We start from the raw sequence: 12,792 nt of genomic DNA, 5'->3' as shown, positions 1-12,792 counted from the left end.
CAACAGAGCAGGGCGTGTGACCACCGTCGGGCAGTAACACAACAGTGCAGGGCCTGTGACCACCGTCGGGCAGTAACACAACAGTGCAGGGCGTGTGACCACCGTCGGGCAGTAACACAACAGTGCAGGGCCTGTGACCACCGTCGGGCAGTAACACAACAGTGCAGGGCGTGTGACCACCGTCGGGCAGTAACACAACAGTGCAGGGCGTGTGACCACCGTCGGGCAGTAACACAACAGTGCAGGGCGTGTGACCACCGTCGGGCAGTAACACAACAGTGCAGGGCGTGTGACCACCGTCGGGCAGTAACACAGCAGTGCAGGGCGTGTGACCTCCGTCGGGCAGTAACACAGCAGTGCAGGGCGTGTGACCACCGTCGGGCAGTAACACAGCAGCGCAGGGCGTGTGACCACCGTCGGGCAGTAACACAACAGTGCAGGGCGTGTGACCACCGTCGGGCAGTAACACAACAGTGCAGGGCGTGTGACCACCGTCGGGCAGTAACACAGCAGCGCAGGGCGTGTGACCACCGTCGGGCAGTAACACAGCAGTGCAGGGCGTGTGACCTCCGTCGGGCAGTAACACAACAGTGCAGGGCGTGTGACCACCGTCGGGCAGTAACACAGCAGCGCAGGGCGTGTGACCACCGTCGGGCAGTAACACAGCAGCGCAGGGCGTGTGACCACCGTCGGGCAGTAACACAGCAGTGCAGGGCGTGTGACCACCGTCGGGCAGTAACACAGCAGTGCAGGGCGTGTGACCACCGTCGGGCAGTAACACAGCAGCGCAGGGCGTGTGACCACCGTCGGGCAGTAACACAGCAGCGCAGGGCGTGTGACCACAGTCGGGCAGTAACACAACAGCGCAGGGCGTGTGACCACCGTCGGGCAGTAACACAGCAGTGCAGGGCGTGTGACCACCGTCGGGCAGTAACACAGCAGCGCAGGGCGTGTGACCACCGTCGGGCAGTAACACAGCAGTGCAGGGCGTGTGACCACCGTCGGGCAGTAACACAACAGGGCAGGGCGTGTGACCACCGTCGGGCAGTAACACAACAGCGCAGGGCGTGTGACCACCGTCGGGCAGTAACACAACAGCGCAGGGCGTGTGACCACCGTCGGGCAGTAACACAACAGCGCAGGGCGTGTGACCACCGTCGGGCAGTAACACAACAGCGCAGGGCCTGTGACCACCGTCGGGCAGTAACACAACAGCGCAGGGCCTGTGACCACCGTCGGGCAGTAACACAACAGAGCAGGGCGTGTGACCACCGTCGGGCAGTAACACAACAGAGCAGGGCGTGTGACCACCGTCGGGCAGTAACACAACAGTGCAGGGCGTGTGACCACCGTCGGGCAGTAACACAACAGTGCAGGGCGTGTGACCACCGTCGGGCAGTAACACAACAGGGCAGGGCCTGTGACCACCGTCGGGCAGTAACACAACAGTGCAGGGCCTGTGACCACCGTCGGGCAGTAACACAACAGAGCAGGAGTGCGGGATCGGCGCCCGACGGCCTGCTCTCGGTCTGGGCTCACCGGCCCCCAGCAGCGCGGTCCTGAACAAGTTTCTTCACCTCTCCTCGCCTTCCTTCCCTCGCCGGCAGCATCTACCTTACAGCACTGTCGCAACGATTAAATCGGGGAACGTATGCCAGGGGCCCTGACTACCCCTGGGACATACCGAGTTCTCGACTCATGTCACCCCTTCATTTCTTCCCCCAGCAATGAACATCTTTGCCTCATGCCCCTTTTCTTTGCTACACCATTCAGATGCCCAACCCTCCACCCAGTCCTTGGTGATCTCCCTAAGAGCAGGCTGTTGCTGCAGCCCCTGGACTCCCGGGGTCCCCGTGCCTCGCCTGCTGTACTGGAAAGCACTTCCCGCTCCCGGTGGGCAGACGGTGCCCTTCTGCCGACCTCCCAGTGGGCAGGCCGTGCCCTCAGCCGACCTCCCAGGGGGCAGGCCCTGCCCTCCTGCCGACCGTCGGCTCGGGAGGGCTCTGTGCTCCCCGTGCTCTGAGCCCACCTGACACTCAGCTGAAAGGGCTCTGGACACCCACTGCTGCCTTTTATCATTTTCCTTTTTCATTCGCGAAACCCACAGCCCACGCACGTCCACTCTGGATCACTTCCCTTCTAATATCAAACTGATTTGTTTATTTTTTTTTTACAACTAAGAACAAAATGAGCTAGACAGAAGCCAGAGGAAAGCTGACCACCTGAGGACTACCGGGCCCCTGTTCAGGCTGCTGCTGGAACAAGGCAGAGCCCGTACCTCCGGGTGGCTTTCCATTTCCCTTCTGTACATGTCACGGTCTCCCATTCTCAGAGCCATCGCTGCCTTGGTCAGTGTGACTAAGACTGACGAGAACCCGGAAGTGTCCAGTGTCCGTAGGTAGCTCAGGGCGGTGTGAGGGTCGATGCTCCTCATGGCAGGGCTGCAGAGGACGTGGGGCAGCTGCTTCGGCTCGGCCGCGTGGAACATCTGGGCCACCTTCTCGGCCAAGTCCTTCGGGGGAGCGTGGACGAGCAGTAAGAGGTCCGCCAGCCAACAGGGAGCAACAGAATCAGGAATAAAAAAGAAAGGGAAGAAGCCAAGATAACAACCTTCCAGTTAAAATAAAATGAAAGCATTACGTTTCAATGGACAAAGACAGAGTTGGTCCTGGCAGGTTCGCTCAGTGGTAAAGCTTCAGCCCGGTGGTATGGAAGTCCCAGGTTTGATTCTCAGTCAGGGCACACAGGAGAAGCACCCATCTGCTTCTCCACTCCTCCTCCTCCCCCTTCTCTCTCTCTCTCTCTCTCTCTCTCCACCTCCCACAGACATGGCTCAACTGATTTGAGCACATCAGCCCAGGCACTGAGGATGGCTCCCGGGAGCCTCCACTTCAGGTGCTAAAAATAGCTGGGTTGCAAGTATGGTCCCAGATGGGCAGAGCATCCAGACAGGGGGTTGCTGGATTTGTCCCAGCTCAGGGTGCATGTGGGAGTCTGTCTCTCTATCTCCCATCCTCTCAATTTGGAAAAGGAAAAAAAACTAGACAGAATTAATGGTGGTGATAATATAGAAATCTCAGATGACCTGCAGTAATCTTTTTGACAAGTTAAAATGAAAATGAAGCAGTGAAAATATGTACCAAATTGTGGCCAGCACTTCTAACGTTTGTTGTTGGGTTTTTTTTTTTAAGTGAGAGAAGGGAATACAGAGAGTCAGACCCCCACATGCGCCCCGACCAGGATCCACCTGGCAACCCCCGTCTGGGGCCGAGGCTTGATTCAAACGAGCTAGCTGTCTTCAGCACCTGGGGTCATTGCTACAACCGAGCAAATGTCTGTGGGAGGAGAAGAGAGCGAGAAGGGGGGAGAGGGAGGAGGAGAGAAGCAGATGGTTGCTTCTCATGTGTGCCCTGAATGGACATCGAGCCCGGGACGTCCACATGCCAGGCTAATAATGCTCTATCCACTGAGCCAGCCAGGTAGGCCCAGCACTTCTAATTCTAACAAGTGTTCAGAAGAAGAAAATAAATATTGGATTAAGTTAATCCAATAAATACTGGAAAAGTCCATTATAAAAAATTATATAGCTTAGTACAAAATATACTTCTTATTGGGGGTAATTTAGGATAAAATTTCATTTCTCTCAAAATCTTAAAACACTTGGTATCACACTAACTTTGCATATCTGTATTCATCTCTTTTTTAAAATAAAACACAACGGGCTCAAAATAATTCTTAATGATGTGTTCCGGTCACCAGGCCAGGCTATTGTAAGCGATGCTTTGGACATGTAGAGTGGGTGACCGGGCCCATGGAGGGGGCTGCCCATGAGGAAGGGGGGCTGCCCACGAGGAGGGGGGCTGCCCACGAGGAGGGGGGCTGCCCACGAGGAGGGAGGCAGGCCCACGTTCTGCGTCACTCCCCTGAGGACGAGCAGCTGGTACGCTGGGCAGGTCACTCAATCACAGTGGACCGCATCACCCCGTCCATATAATGAGAAAGAACGAGAAGATGATTATAAGTTCCGTTCCAAGCTGTAATTCCACAAGTATTAAAGAAGAAAGGGGCGCACTGGTTACCTTTTTTTAGGAAAAGAAACGATAAACTGCTCACCAAAATGGGGATATTTCAAAGTGAATAGGAAGCGATTAAATATCCCCTCTGTTTTATGAGTGGCATATTATCAAAGAAACATATTTGGAAGTTGGCTTCGAAACAGTGTGACCTAAAATAAACAGCTGACACGAACAGTTAACAACAACAACAACAAAAAAGATGAGCCGTAATAGAAAACTATATGCACTTCACTTAATTCTTCATCCAGGTTTTCGTAGAGAGAATGGCTAACGTAAAAGATCAGTCCCCTCTCGTATCTCTGCGATCCGTCCTCAGCGGCCCAGTCCACTCGAGCCAGAACTTCGGCCATAGACAGACCGGACATCTTGTAGTAGGGCAGGGCCAGGTGGGACTCCTGGGTGTCAAGCCTGAAGGAAGGGAAGCAGAGAAGCCTCAGACCTGCCATCTGTAAACCAGGACAGCGATCACATCTGATAATAAAAACGGAGCATGCTCTCCAGATGACATTAAATCTTAAACACTTCCTCCTGTCCTTAGTAAAGCTGAAATGAACTCTTAGGTCTCATTCTGCGAAGTCATTCTACTTAACATAGCTCTTTCTCCTTGCTCATGGTAAAAATAGAAAAAAAAATTCATTAAGTGAATTTCATTTTCATAACGTGGCTCCAAAAGAATGTTTACATGGAAGGAACGTCTGTTATATTAATTTATAATCATTCCCACGGGTCAAGTAAGCCTTTGAAACAATCATATACAAAACAATGTGTCAACGTCGTCCTCGGAAATAAAAATCACCGTTTGTGCCTTTCCTTTTCTGACATCATAGAAGCACTGACGACTCAGATGAAAACCCCAGACCGTCCAGTGGGCATGTCTCCCTTAGAGCCAACGGGGAATAAACTAGTAACACAGCTATCTCGGGGATCTTCGCTGGTCATGCTCCCCCCCCCCTCCATCGTCCCCACCACATCCTCACCTCAAGGCATGAAGAGAAACTTCAGATTCACACAGTATAAGTGGTGGGAGACTCATGAGTGGAAGACGCACTGCTCCTTTAATGAACTGTACCTACCTGAAGGCGGGCACACTCCCCTGCGAGTCTCTGAGCTTGGCACAATACCTGGCACCCAGCACGTGCTCAGCAAACGCGCGCGCAATAAATAAATAAGTGAATGAGCCGCCTCCCCTCACTGGACCCCTACCGAGCCGGGACCAATCAGAGACAGAAAAGCTAGCAAGGTGGACACCCGCAGCTCAGGACGTCTTGTCTAACAAGCCTCCATGAAGCACCACCCACCTGCTGTAGCAGTCCCCAAGGTGCCCACAGCTGTCCTTGAACGCTTCCAGAAGCTCTGCCTCCTCTCCCGGGTCCAGCTCGGCGTCCAGCAGGGCGGCGCGCACGAGCAGGTGGGCCTCGCTCAGCAGGTGGATGCAGCTCTGGGTCTTTGTGGTCTTGTACGCGGTGCTGTACTCCACCTAGAGCAGAACCGGTGTTGCGGTACGAGGACTCCTAAAAGCTCCCCAGTGCTTACGACTGTCTGTGTATTCTGTGAGGCAAGTTAATATGTGGACACGCTAAGTCCTAAGAAATAAAAAGTGGTCATTAACCATTCTGACCACGCCAAGCTTAAGGGTCCCCGCCCCACAACCGCCCCGAATCTGTGAGCCGGTTTTGCACACACACTTGTACAAAAACAGCGCTCGTCGTTAGAGAAGGGACACAGGATGCTGTAATATAATACTAACAACAGTGCCAACTTGGCAATAAAGCTAGTGAGCATGGCTGAAATGTTAGCTTTGTTTTAAAAAAGCTCTATGCTTTAAGTCTTTTGTGGAGTCAGACTGAGTACCCCTTCTTTTAGTCTCCGTTGGTGAATTCAGATTCTGCATCTATTTCTGTAAATGCACTGGGGCTGATAAAAACAGTCACTGGCTCTCTGAGCTGACCTGTGTTCTCGGTAGGCAGATCGCCTGGTCCTAGCGGAAGTCTGAGAGTCTCCACTAAGCAGAACTACAAAGAGCAGAGCTGCTGCACTTACTGGTAGTAAGGTGCCAGGGACACATCCGGCAACACCTTGACCAGACTGATCAAAATTAACCCGGCGGAGAGAGGCAGATGGCTCTCCTGCACCTCGTGCTGCCACTGCCCCCCAAAAAACACACTCCACACCACTGCGTCCACGCAGTATTCTGGCCAAGAGGAGTATCTAAGCTAAGCATGAAAGAAGTTTAAAAGGTGGAAAGGGGAAAGCATATTTTTGAAAAATGTGTATATCATAAAAAGCAAAGAAAGGCTGTGACCTGTTCCAGACTGAAGGAGGCTGCAGACACGGCAAGTCCACGCCCTGATGCCAGAGTGGACCCTGGCGGGAGTGGGGCAGTCTACCAGACCAGGACGGGGTCAAGTGTCAAAAACTGAATGTGAACCACAGATGGGCTGTGTCGATGTCAAATTCCGCAGCATGTGACCGCCCTGGGGCTATATGCAAATACCCTGATTCTCAGGAAACAGACACTGAGGTATTCAGCCTTAGAGTATGACCCATGCCATTTGTTTTCCAAAGGACCAGGACATAACGTGTGTGTTTGTGTGTAGAAAGTGCAAGAGTGCAAAGAGAGAGAGGCAGGGAGGGAGGGAGAAAGAGAAGAAGGGCGGAAGAGAAGGAGAGAAGGAGAGAAGGAGAGAGGGGCGGAGGGGGAGAGGGGGAGGAAAAGAGGAAGGAAGAGAGGAAGGGAGGGAGAAAGAGAAGAAGGGAAGAAGAGAAGGAGAGAAGGATAGAAGGAGAGAGGGGGAGGGGGGAGGGGGGAGGAAAAGAGGAAGAAAGAGAGGAAGGGAGGGAGAAAGGGAAGGAGAAAGAGGAGAAAAGGAGGGAAAAAGGGAGGGAGGGAGGTAGAAAGGAAGAAAGGGAGGAAGGGAGGGAGAAAGGGAAAGAGGGAGGAGGGAGAGAGAGGGAGAGAGGCAAAAGGGGTTATGTGTTGACCGAGAGTAAACCTGTGTGGGCATACAGGGTTTAATTGTACTGTTCTTATTCTTGCAACTTTTCTGTAGGTTGGAAATCAATTAGTTCAAAATAAAGAGTTTTTTAAAAATGCCAGGGATGAGCTGGCGCCTGTCACTTTTAGAAAAGGAGCAAGAATGCCCACCCAGGGCCCTACTCACAGGACCACGCTCTAGACGCTGCAGGGCCCAGGGACACCTGCTGATGTTTCAGACCCACCGAGTGGAACAGGATAAATGATCTAAGGTTTCTCTCAGCTCCATGTCCTGGCTCTCTCTGCTAGGGATCAAAGTAAAGGTCAAAGGCTATTTATATCCAGACTGCTCAATCAATCCTTGTGGAAGGACGGTAGGAATAGAGTCTCATTTTAGTGAAGGGAATTTCTCCTGCCTCCTCAGATGCCAGGAGCTGGGAAGACGTAGTAAGACACCCCCCCCCCTCGCCCCCCGGCAGACAGAGCGCTGGTCTGGGCGGGATGCTGAACGTAAGGTCATTTGGGGGCATCCGCTCCACTCTGTATCTCCATAGGTAAGAATGAGAAGTCGGAGAGAAGTACCATTTCTCTGTACAGCTGCACTGGCGAGATGGTATTCACAATATACAAACTCCACCCAGCCTCAGCTGCAGGGGGCGTTCTCTGCTTGTTAGTGCCGGTACCTTGTCTGGAACTAAAAGCAAAACAAAGGACAAGAACTGTGAGAGAAGACATGTTATTAATTCATAAACGGCCACTTGAAATGGCAAATAGGAATACTTGACACCTAGAAGAACATAACCATGAAATCACTTTCATTTAGTATTTCCTTCAGTAATAACTGTCCAGTCGAGCTTCACAGAGTATTATCTGGTCACAATGCCACCCACGCAGGCCATGGCTTTGAAGAGTCTAGAACTCAGGAACTGGTACGACCATCCCCAGTTCCGATCCACCCCTCCGGCAGTCTCCCTCAGGCAGAAAGCTCACAGGTCAGGCAGGAGCCCTCACAGGGAAGAGAGGCTGGGCCGTGGGCAGCCCTGTGCCCGGGGTCCCTCCTGCGCGTGGCCTTCGTGAGTCCCGCAGACGCTGCGACAGAGCAGGGATCCCGACACGCCCGCTGGTGGGACGCGTGGGATACACATGGGACACACATGGAACACACACGGGACACACACAGGACACACACAGGACACACACGGAACACACGCGGAACACACACGGGACACACACAGAACTGCAAGTCTGCCCACAGCACGGTGCTCGCTCCTGCTTTCACCACGTGGTCCACACACACTTTGTAACATAGACCTTGGACCAAACAAATTTTCAAATAAACCAGAATTTTTAAAAAACCTTTTAAAAGACCTAATACTTGACAGATGTCAAATGTGCAAGATGACAAGTTGCTTTCCCCCTCGTGGGAAGCTTTTGAGACCAGATGGACCGCTCTGCGCGCTGTCTACAGGATCACCTAACCGAGTCAGCCTCCTTGTCCGATCGGTGGGACAAGGATAGGCACGAGCAATTCAAAAAGCAAAACTCACATTAAAAAGAAAAACCAAAGTCCAGCCTGACATACGTTACGTCTCTTCCTCCAAAACAGGCTTCTTAACGTCCTTCAGTTTTCCACAGAGAGGTGTTCAAATTAGGGCACATTCCCTACCAATGAGCTCACAGTACAGAAAACATCAAGCTTGGCCCTGGCCGGTTGGCTCAGTGGTAGAGCGTCGGCCTGGTGTGCAGGAGTCCCAGGTTCGATTCCTGGCCAGGGTACACAGGAGAAGCGCCCATCTGCTTCTCCACCCCTCCCCCTCTCCTTCCTCTCTGTCTCTCCCTTCCCCTCCCGCAGCCAAGGCTCCATTGGAGCAAAGATGGCCCGGGCGCTGGGGATGGCTCTGTGGCCTCTGCCTCAGGCGCTAGCATGGCTCTGGATGCAACAGAGAGACGCCCCAGAGGGGCAGAACATCGCCCCCTGGTGGGCATGCTGGGTAGATCCCAGTGGGGCGCATGCGGGAGTCTGTCTGACTGCCTCCCCGTTTCCAGCTTCAGAAAAATGAAAAAAAATAAATAAAAAATAAACATCAAGCAGAAGAGACAGCTAGTCGGAAATCAAGCCTTCGGTTCTAAACAACGCGGACGCAGGGAACAGAAGTGTCAGCCAGGGGGTCAGGGCCACCCAACTGCAATTCCATGTTAAGGTAGATCAGCACATCTCTATAGATCATAAATGTGATTCAAAGCAAGAAATAAATACAGTGTTAATTTCTTTTGGATTGAAATTCCAGAAAATAATCTTTGAATAAAAAGCGCAACCACTGAAAGGTCCCCAGAAGAAAAACACGTAGCAAGAGGTCAGTTAGTTTGGGTTAGCCCTGGCGGCCCCGTCTTTCCCGCTCATTACACAGGAAAGCACACCCTTCGTAGCTTCTTCGTTAAAATACCAGATTTTTATTGAAACTATTTTATAATTCATATTCTCTTAAAGGTTCCCAGGTCAACTATAAAGGCTATTACAGACATCATTAAGACCTTATCGTCTATCTCTGGGAAAAGAACACCATAGAAAAGCCTCCTCACAATTCAAAGTTTTGATTAAAAAAAAATAATAACCATTAAAGCAGGGGTCCCCCAACTACGGCCCGCGGGCCGCATGCGGTCCCCTGAAGCCATTTATCCGGCCCCCGCCGCACTTCTGGAAGGGGCACCTCTTTCATTGGTGGTCAGTGAGACGAGCATTGTTCCCAATGAAATACTGGTCAGTTTGTTTATTTAAATCTACTTGTTCTTTATTTTAAATATTATATTTGTTCCCGTTTTGTTTTTTTACTTTAAAATAAGATATGTGCAGTGTGCATAGGAATTTGTTCATAGTTTTTTTTATAGTCCGGCCCTCCAATGGTCTGGGGGACAGTGAACTGGCCCCCTGTGTAAAAAGTTTGGGGACCCCTGCATTAAAGTAAGATACACAGGAAATACACCACATAACAATTCAGTCCGGGGACCGTGGCGGGAGTACCGGGGGCAGGGGGTGCTTACAGGAGCCGCCTGGGGGACTCTCTTCTGTCTGGAAGAGGCTCCGGGTCCGCCTTGGTCAGAAGGATGATGTGGTCCTTAAAGTGGCAGATGGCCTTCAAGCCTATGAAAAGCTGCATTCTTAGAGCACAGACGTCCATGCTGACAGGCGGGCAAGCCTAGGAAAGGAGAAAATCACAGATATAACCAAGGAATAAAGGAACGTGAACTTTAATCTTCAAAAATCCATCTGTTTATCTGATAAAGTCTCTCTCCTGCTCCAGCCCCACCATTTAAAAAACCCCTCAAATTCCTATTCCTAATCAGAGTGAGGAGGAGGATATCCGAGCTAAACTTATGAAACCAACTATTTCATATGTGCCTGCCAGAGAGCTACTCTTTCTGAACGAGGTCTGAAAGTGGGTGACCGTGAGGCCCCTCACGGTTGTGGGGACTCCCCAGGGCTCCCGGAGGGCTGCCACCCAGGGAAACCCCACTACCGGTGGGCTGGCTTGGGGGGACGCCCAAATGGAGTGTCTGGACAAAAGGAGATACTGCAGAAGGACATTCCACTGCACAGAGAGATACACAGAATCTGGGTAGACAGCTGTGCAGGACAGAAATGCCTGAGTGTTCAGACGGCCCCTGGCTCTTAGGTCCTACAGGGCTGACAGGCGGGGGTACGGCAGGTGCACTGAGGGAAGCAGCCCCCGTCCCTGCAGGGGGCACCAAGTCAGCTCTCTGGGTGCTCACACCACGACGCTGCCAGGCCCAGGCCTGCTCCTCCTAACACTGCCACCATTCAGAGGTCATCTTCCTCGTCCCTTTGTACACCATGCCTGGAGCACTTCTACCTGTCTTTTCTTTTGTCTTTTCCAAGTGAGAGGAGGTGAGACAGAGAGACAGACTCCTGCATGAGCCTGGACTGGGATCCACCTGACAACCCCTGTCTGGGGCGATGCCCTGCCCATCTGGGGCCATCCATGCTAACAACCGAGCTATTTTTAGCACCTGAGGTGGAGGCTCAACAGAGCCATCCTCAGCACGCAGGGCCGATGTGCTAGAATCAATCAAGCCACGGCTTCGGGAGAGGAAGAGAGAGAGAGAGACTGAGAAGGGGGAGGGGTGGAGAAGCAGAGGGCGTTTCTCCTGTGTGCCCTGACTGGAAACTGAACGCGGGATGTCCACATGCCGGGCCAACCCTCTACCACTGAGCCCACCGGCCAGGGCCTACATTTTCATTGCTAAGAATAGACAGCTGGTCCTGGCTGGAGCTAAGGAGCAGGAACCTCAGAGGAAGGGGAGAGAAAGGTCCGGGCATGGTGGGCCAGACTCCGAGGCTGTGCGATCTTCCTCCGACCGCAGCTCCCAGAGCCCGAGTCCCAAGTGGGGCCTGACGACCGTGCACTCCCGTGGGCGGCACCCAGGACGTCGCAGGGAAGGGGGCCTCGAGGAAAGGCCATCCCCACCTTCCCTCTGGGCCACGTTCAAGGACGGGGGTCGGGGCAGCATCCTCTCCAGCTACCCGCCTCTCCTCCCTCCTCCCTCCTCCCTCCTCCCTCCCCTCCCTGGTTCCCTCCTGGCTGTGAGTCTCTGAGACGACCTGACGTTAAGGTTTATTTTTTTTATTTTTATTTTTTATTTTTTTTGTATTTTTCTGAAGCTGGAAACGGGGAGAGACAGTCAGACAGACTCCCGCATGCGCCCGACTGGGATCCACCCAGCACGCCCACCAGGGGCGACGCTCTGCCCACCAGGGGGCGATGCTCTGCCCCTCCGGGGCGTCGCTCTGTTACGACCAGAGCCACTCTAGCGCCTGGGGCAGAGGCCAAGGAGCCATCCCCAGCGCCTGGGCCATCTTTGCTCCAATGGAGCCTTGGCTGCGGGAGGGGAAGAGAGAGACAGAGAGGAAGGAGAGGGGGAGGGGTGGAGAAGCAGATGGGCGCTTCTCCTGTGTGCCCTGGCCGGGAATCGAACCCGGGACTTCTGCACGCCAGGCCGACGCTCTACTACTGAGCCAACCCCTCAATCCGCTACATACCCCTCCCTCCACCAGCACCACCTGGGTAAGCCTGGGTCTCTCTGAGGGCTCCTGCTTGCTTTTAAAGGCACAGTGTGGGGAGAAGAAAGGGACAAAAAGCCATCAGCATGCGGTGTCTACTAGGGAAATAACCTTTATTGTTAAAATAATCCCCGGAAGAGGCTCCGTGTGTAACGGAACCACAGACGGAAGGACAAGGGGAGCTGTGACTCTGGCCTCCCTGAGGCTGCAGGTGGCAGTCACCCTGGTCAGCAGCAAGGAGGATACTGGCAGGTGACCGCGGAAAAGGAGACCGACACCTCAGGGCCTGTAAGATGCTACCACACAGCCTCATCCGGGCGACAGTGACGATGGTAGGGTAGCCCGGCCACAGCGAGCACGTCAGAGGGCTGCTTAGTGGCGTGACCATCACCACTGAACACTTCTTCTTCCAGGAAGAGGCGTTCTGCGTACCTTTGTTTGCGACAGACATAAACTCACTTGTGAAATTTGGGGGTTTCCTGCAGCCTGTATCTTCACAACATGCATCCACTCAAGTAGCGTTTATGTCAGAGGTGAAGTATCATGTGACGACTATTAAAACGATCGGTATTTATTTATTTTAGATTTTATCTAGTCTGACCAGGCGGTGGCGCAGTGAATAGAGCGTCGGATTGGGATGCAGAGGACCCAGGTTCAAGACCCCG

General features: G+C 53.0%; 1 protein-coding gene across 1 annotated transcript in view; it reads right to left on the bottom strand.

Annotated features, from left to right (window-relative positions):
• Positions 1-12,792, bottom strand: part of HPS3 (HPS3 biogenesis of lysosomal organelles complex 2 subunit 1) — a 41,897-nt gene that overhangs the window by 15,193 nt on the left and 13,912 nt on the right. The window contains exons 7-11 of the mRNA XM_066347740.1: positions 10,090-10,244; positions 7,633-7,744; positions 5,375-5,553; positions 4,304-4,484; positions 2,279-2,512 (exon numbers count right to left, since the gene is read on the bottom strand). Of these exons, the coding sequence (XP_066203837.1) occupies positions 2,279-2,512; positions 4,304-4,484; positions 5,375-5,553; positions 7,633-7,744; positions 10,090-10,244 (861 nt within the window). The remainder of the gene's footprint in view (positions 1-2,278; positions 2,513-4,303; positions 4,485-5,374; positions 5,554-7,632; positions 7,745-10,089; positions 10,245-12,792) is intronic.

The sequence above is a fragment of the Saccopteryx leptura genome, chromosome 8, assembly GCF_036850995.1.
Source record: "Saccopteryx leptura isolate mSacLep1 chromosome 8, mSacLep1_pri_phased_curated, whole genome shotgun sequence".
NCBI classification, from domain to species: domain Eukaryota; kingdom Metazoa; phylum Chordata; class Mammalia; order Chiroptera; family Emballonuridae; genus Saccopteryx; species Saccopteryx leptura.
Note: the sequence above shows the minus strand (reverse complement) of the source record. Positions and strands in the feature narration are given on the sequence as shown.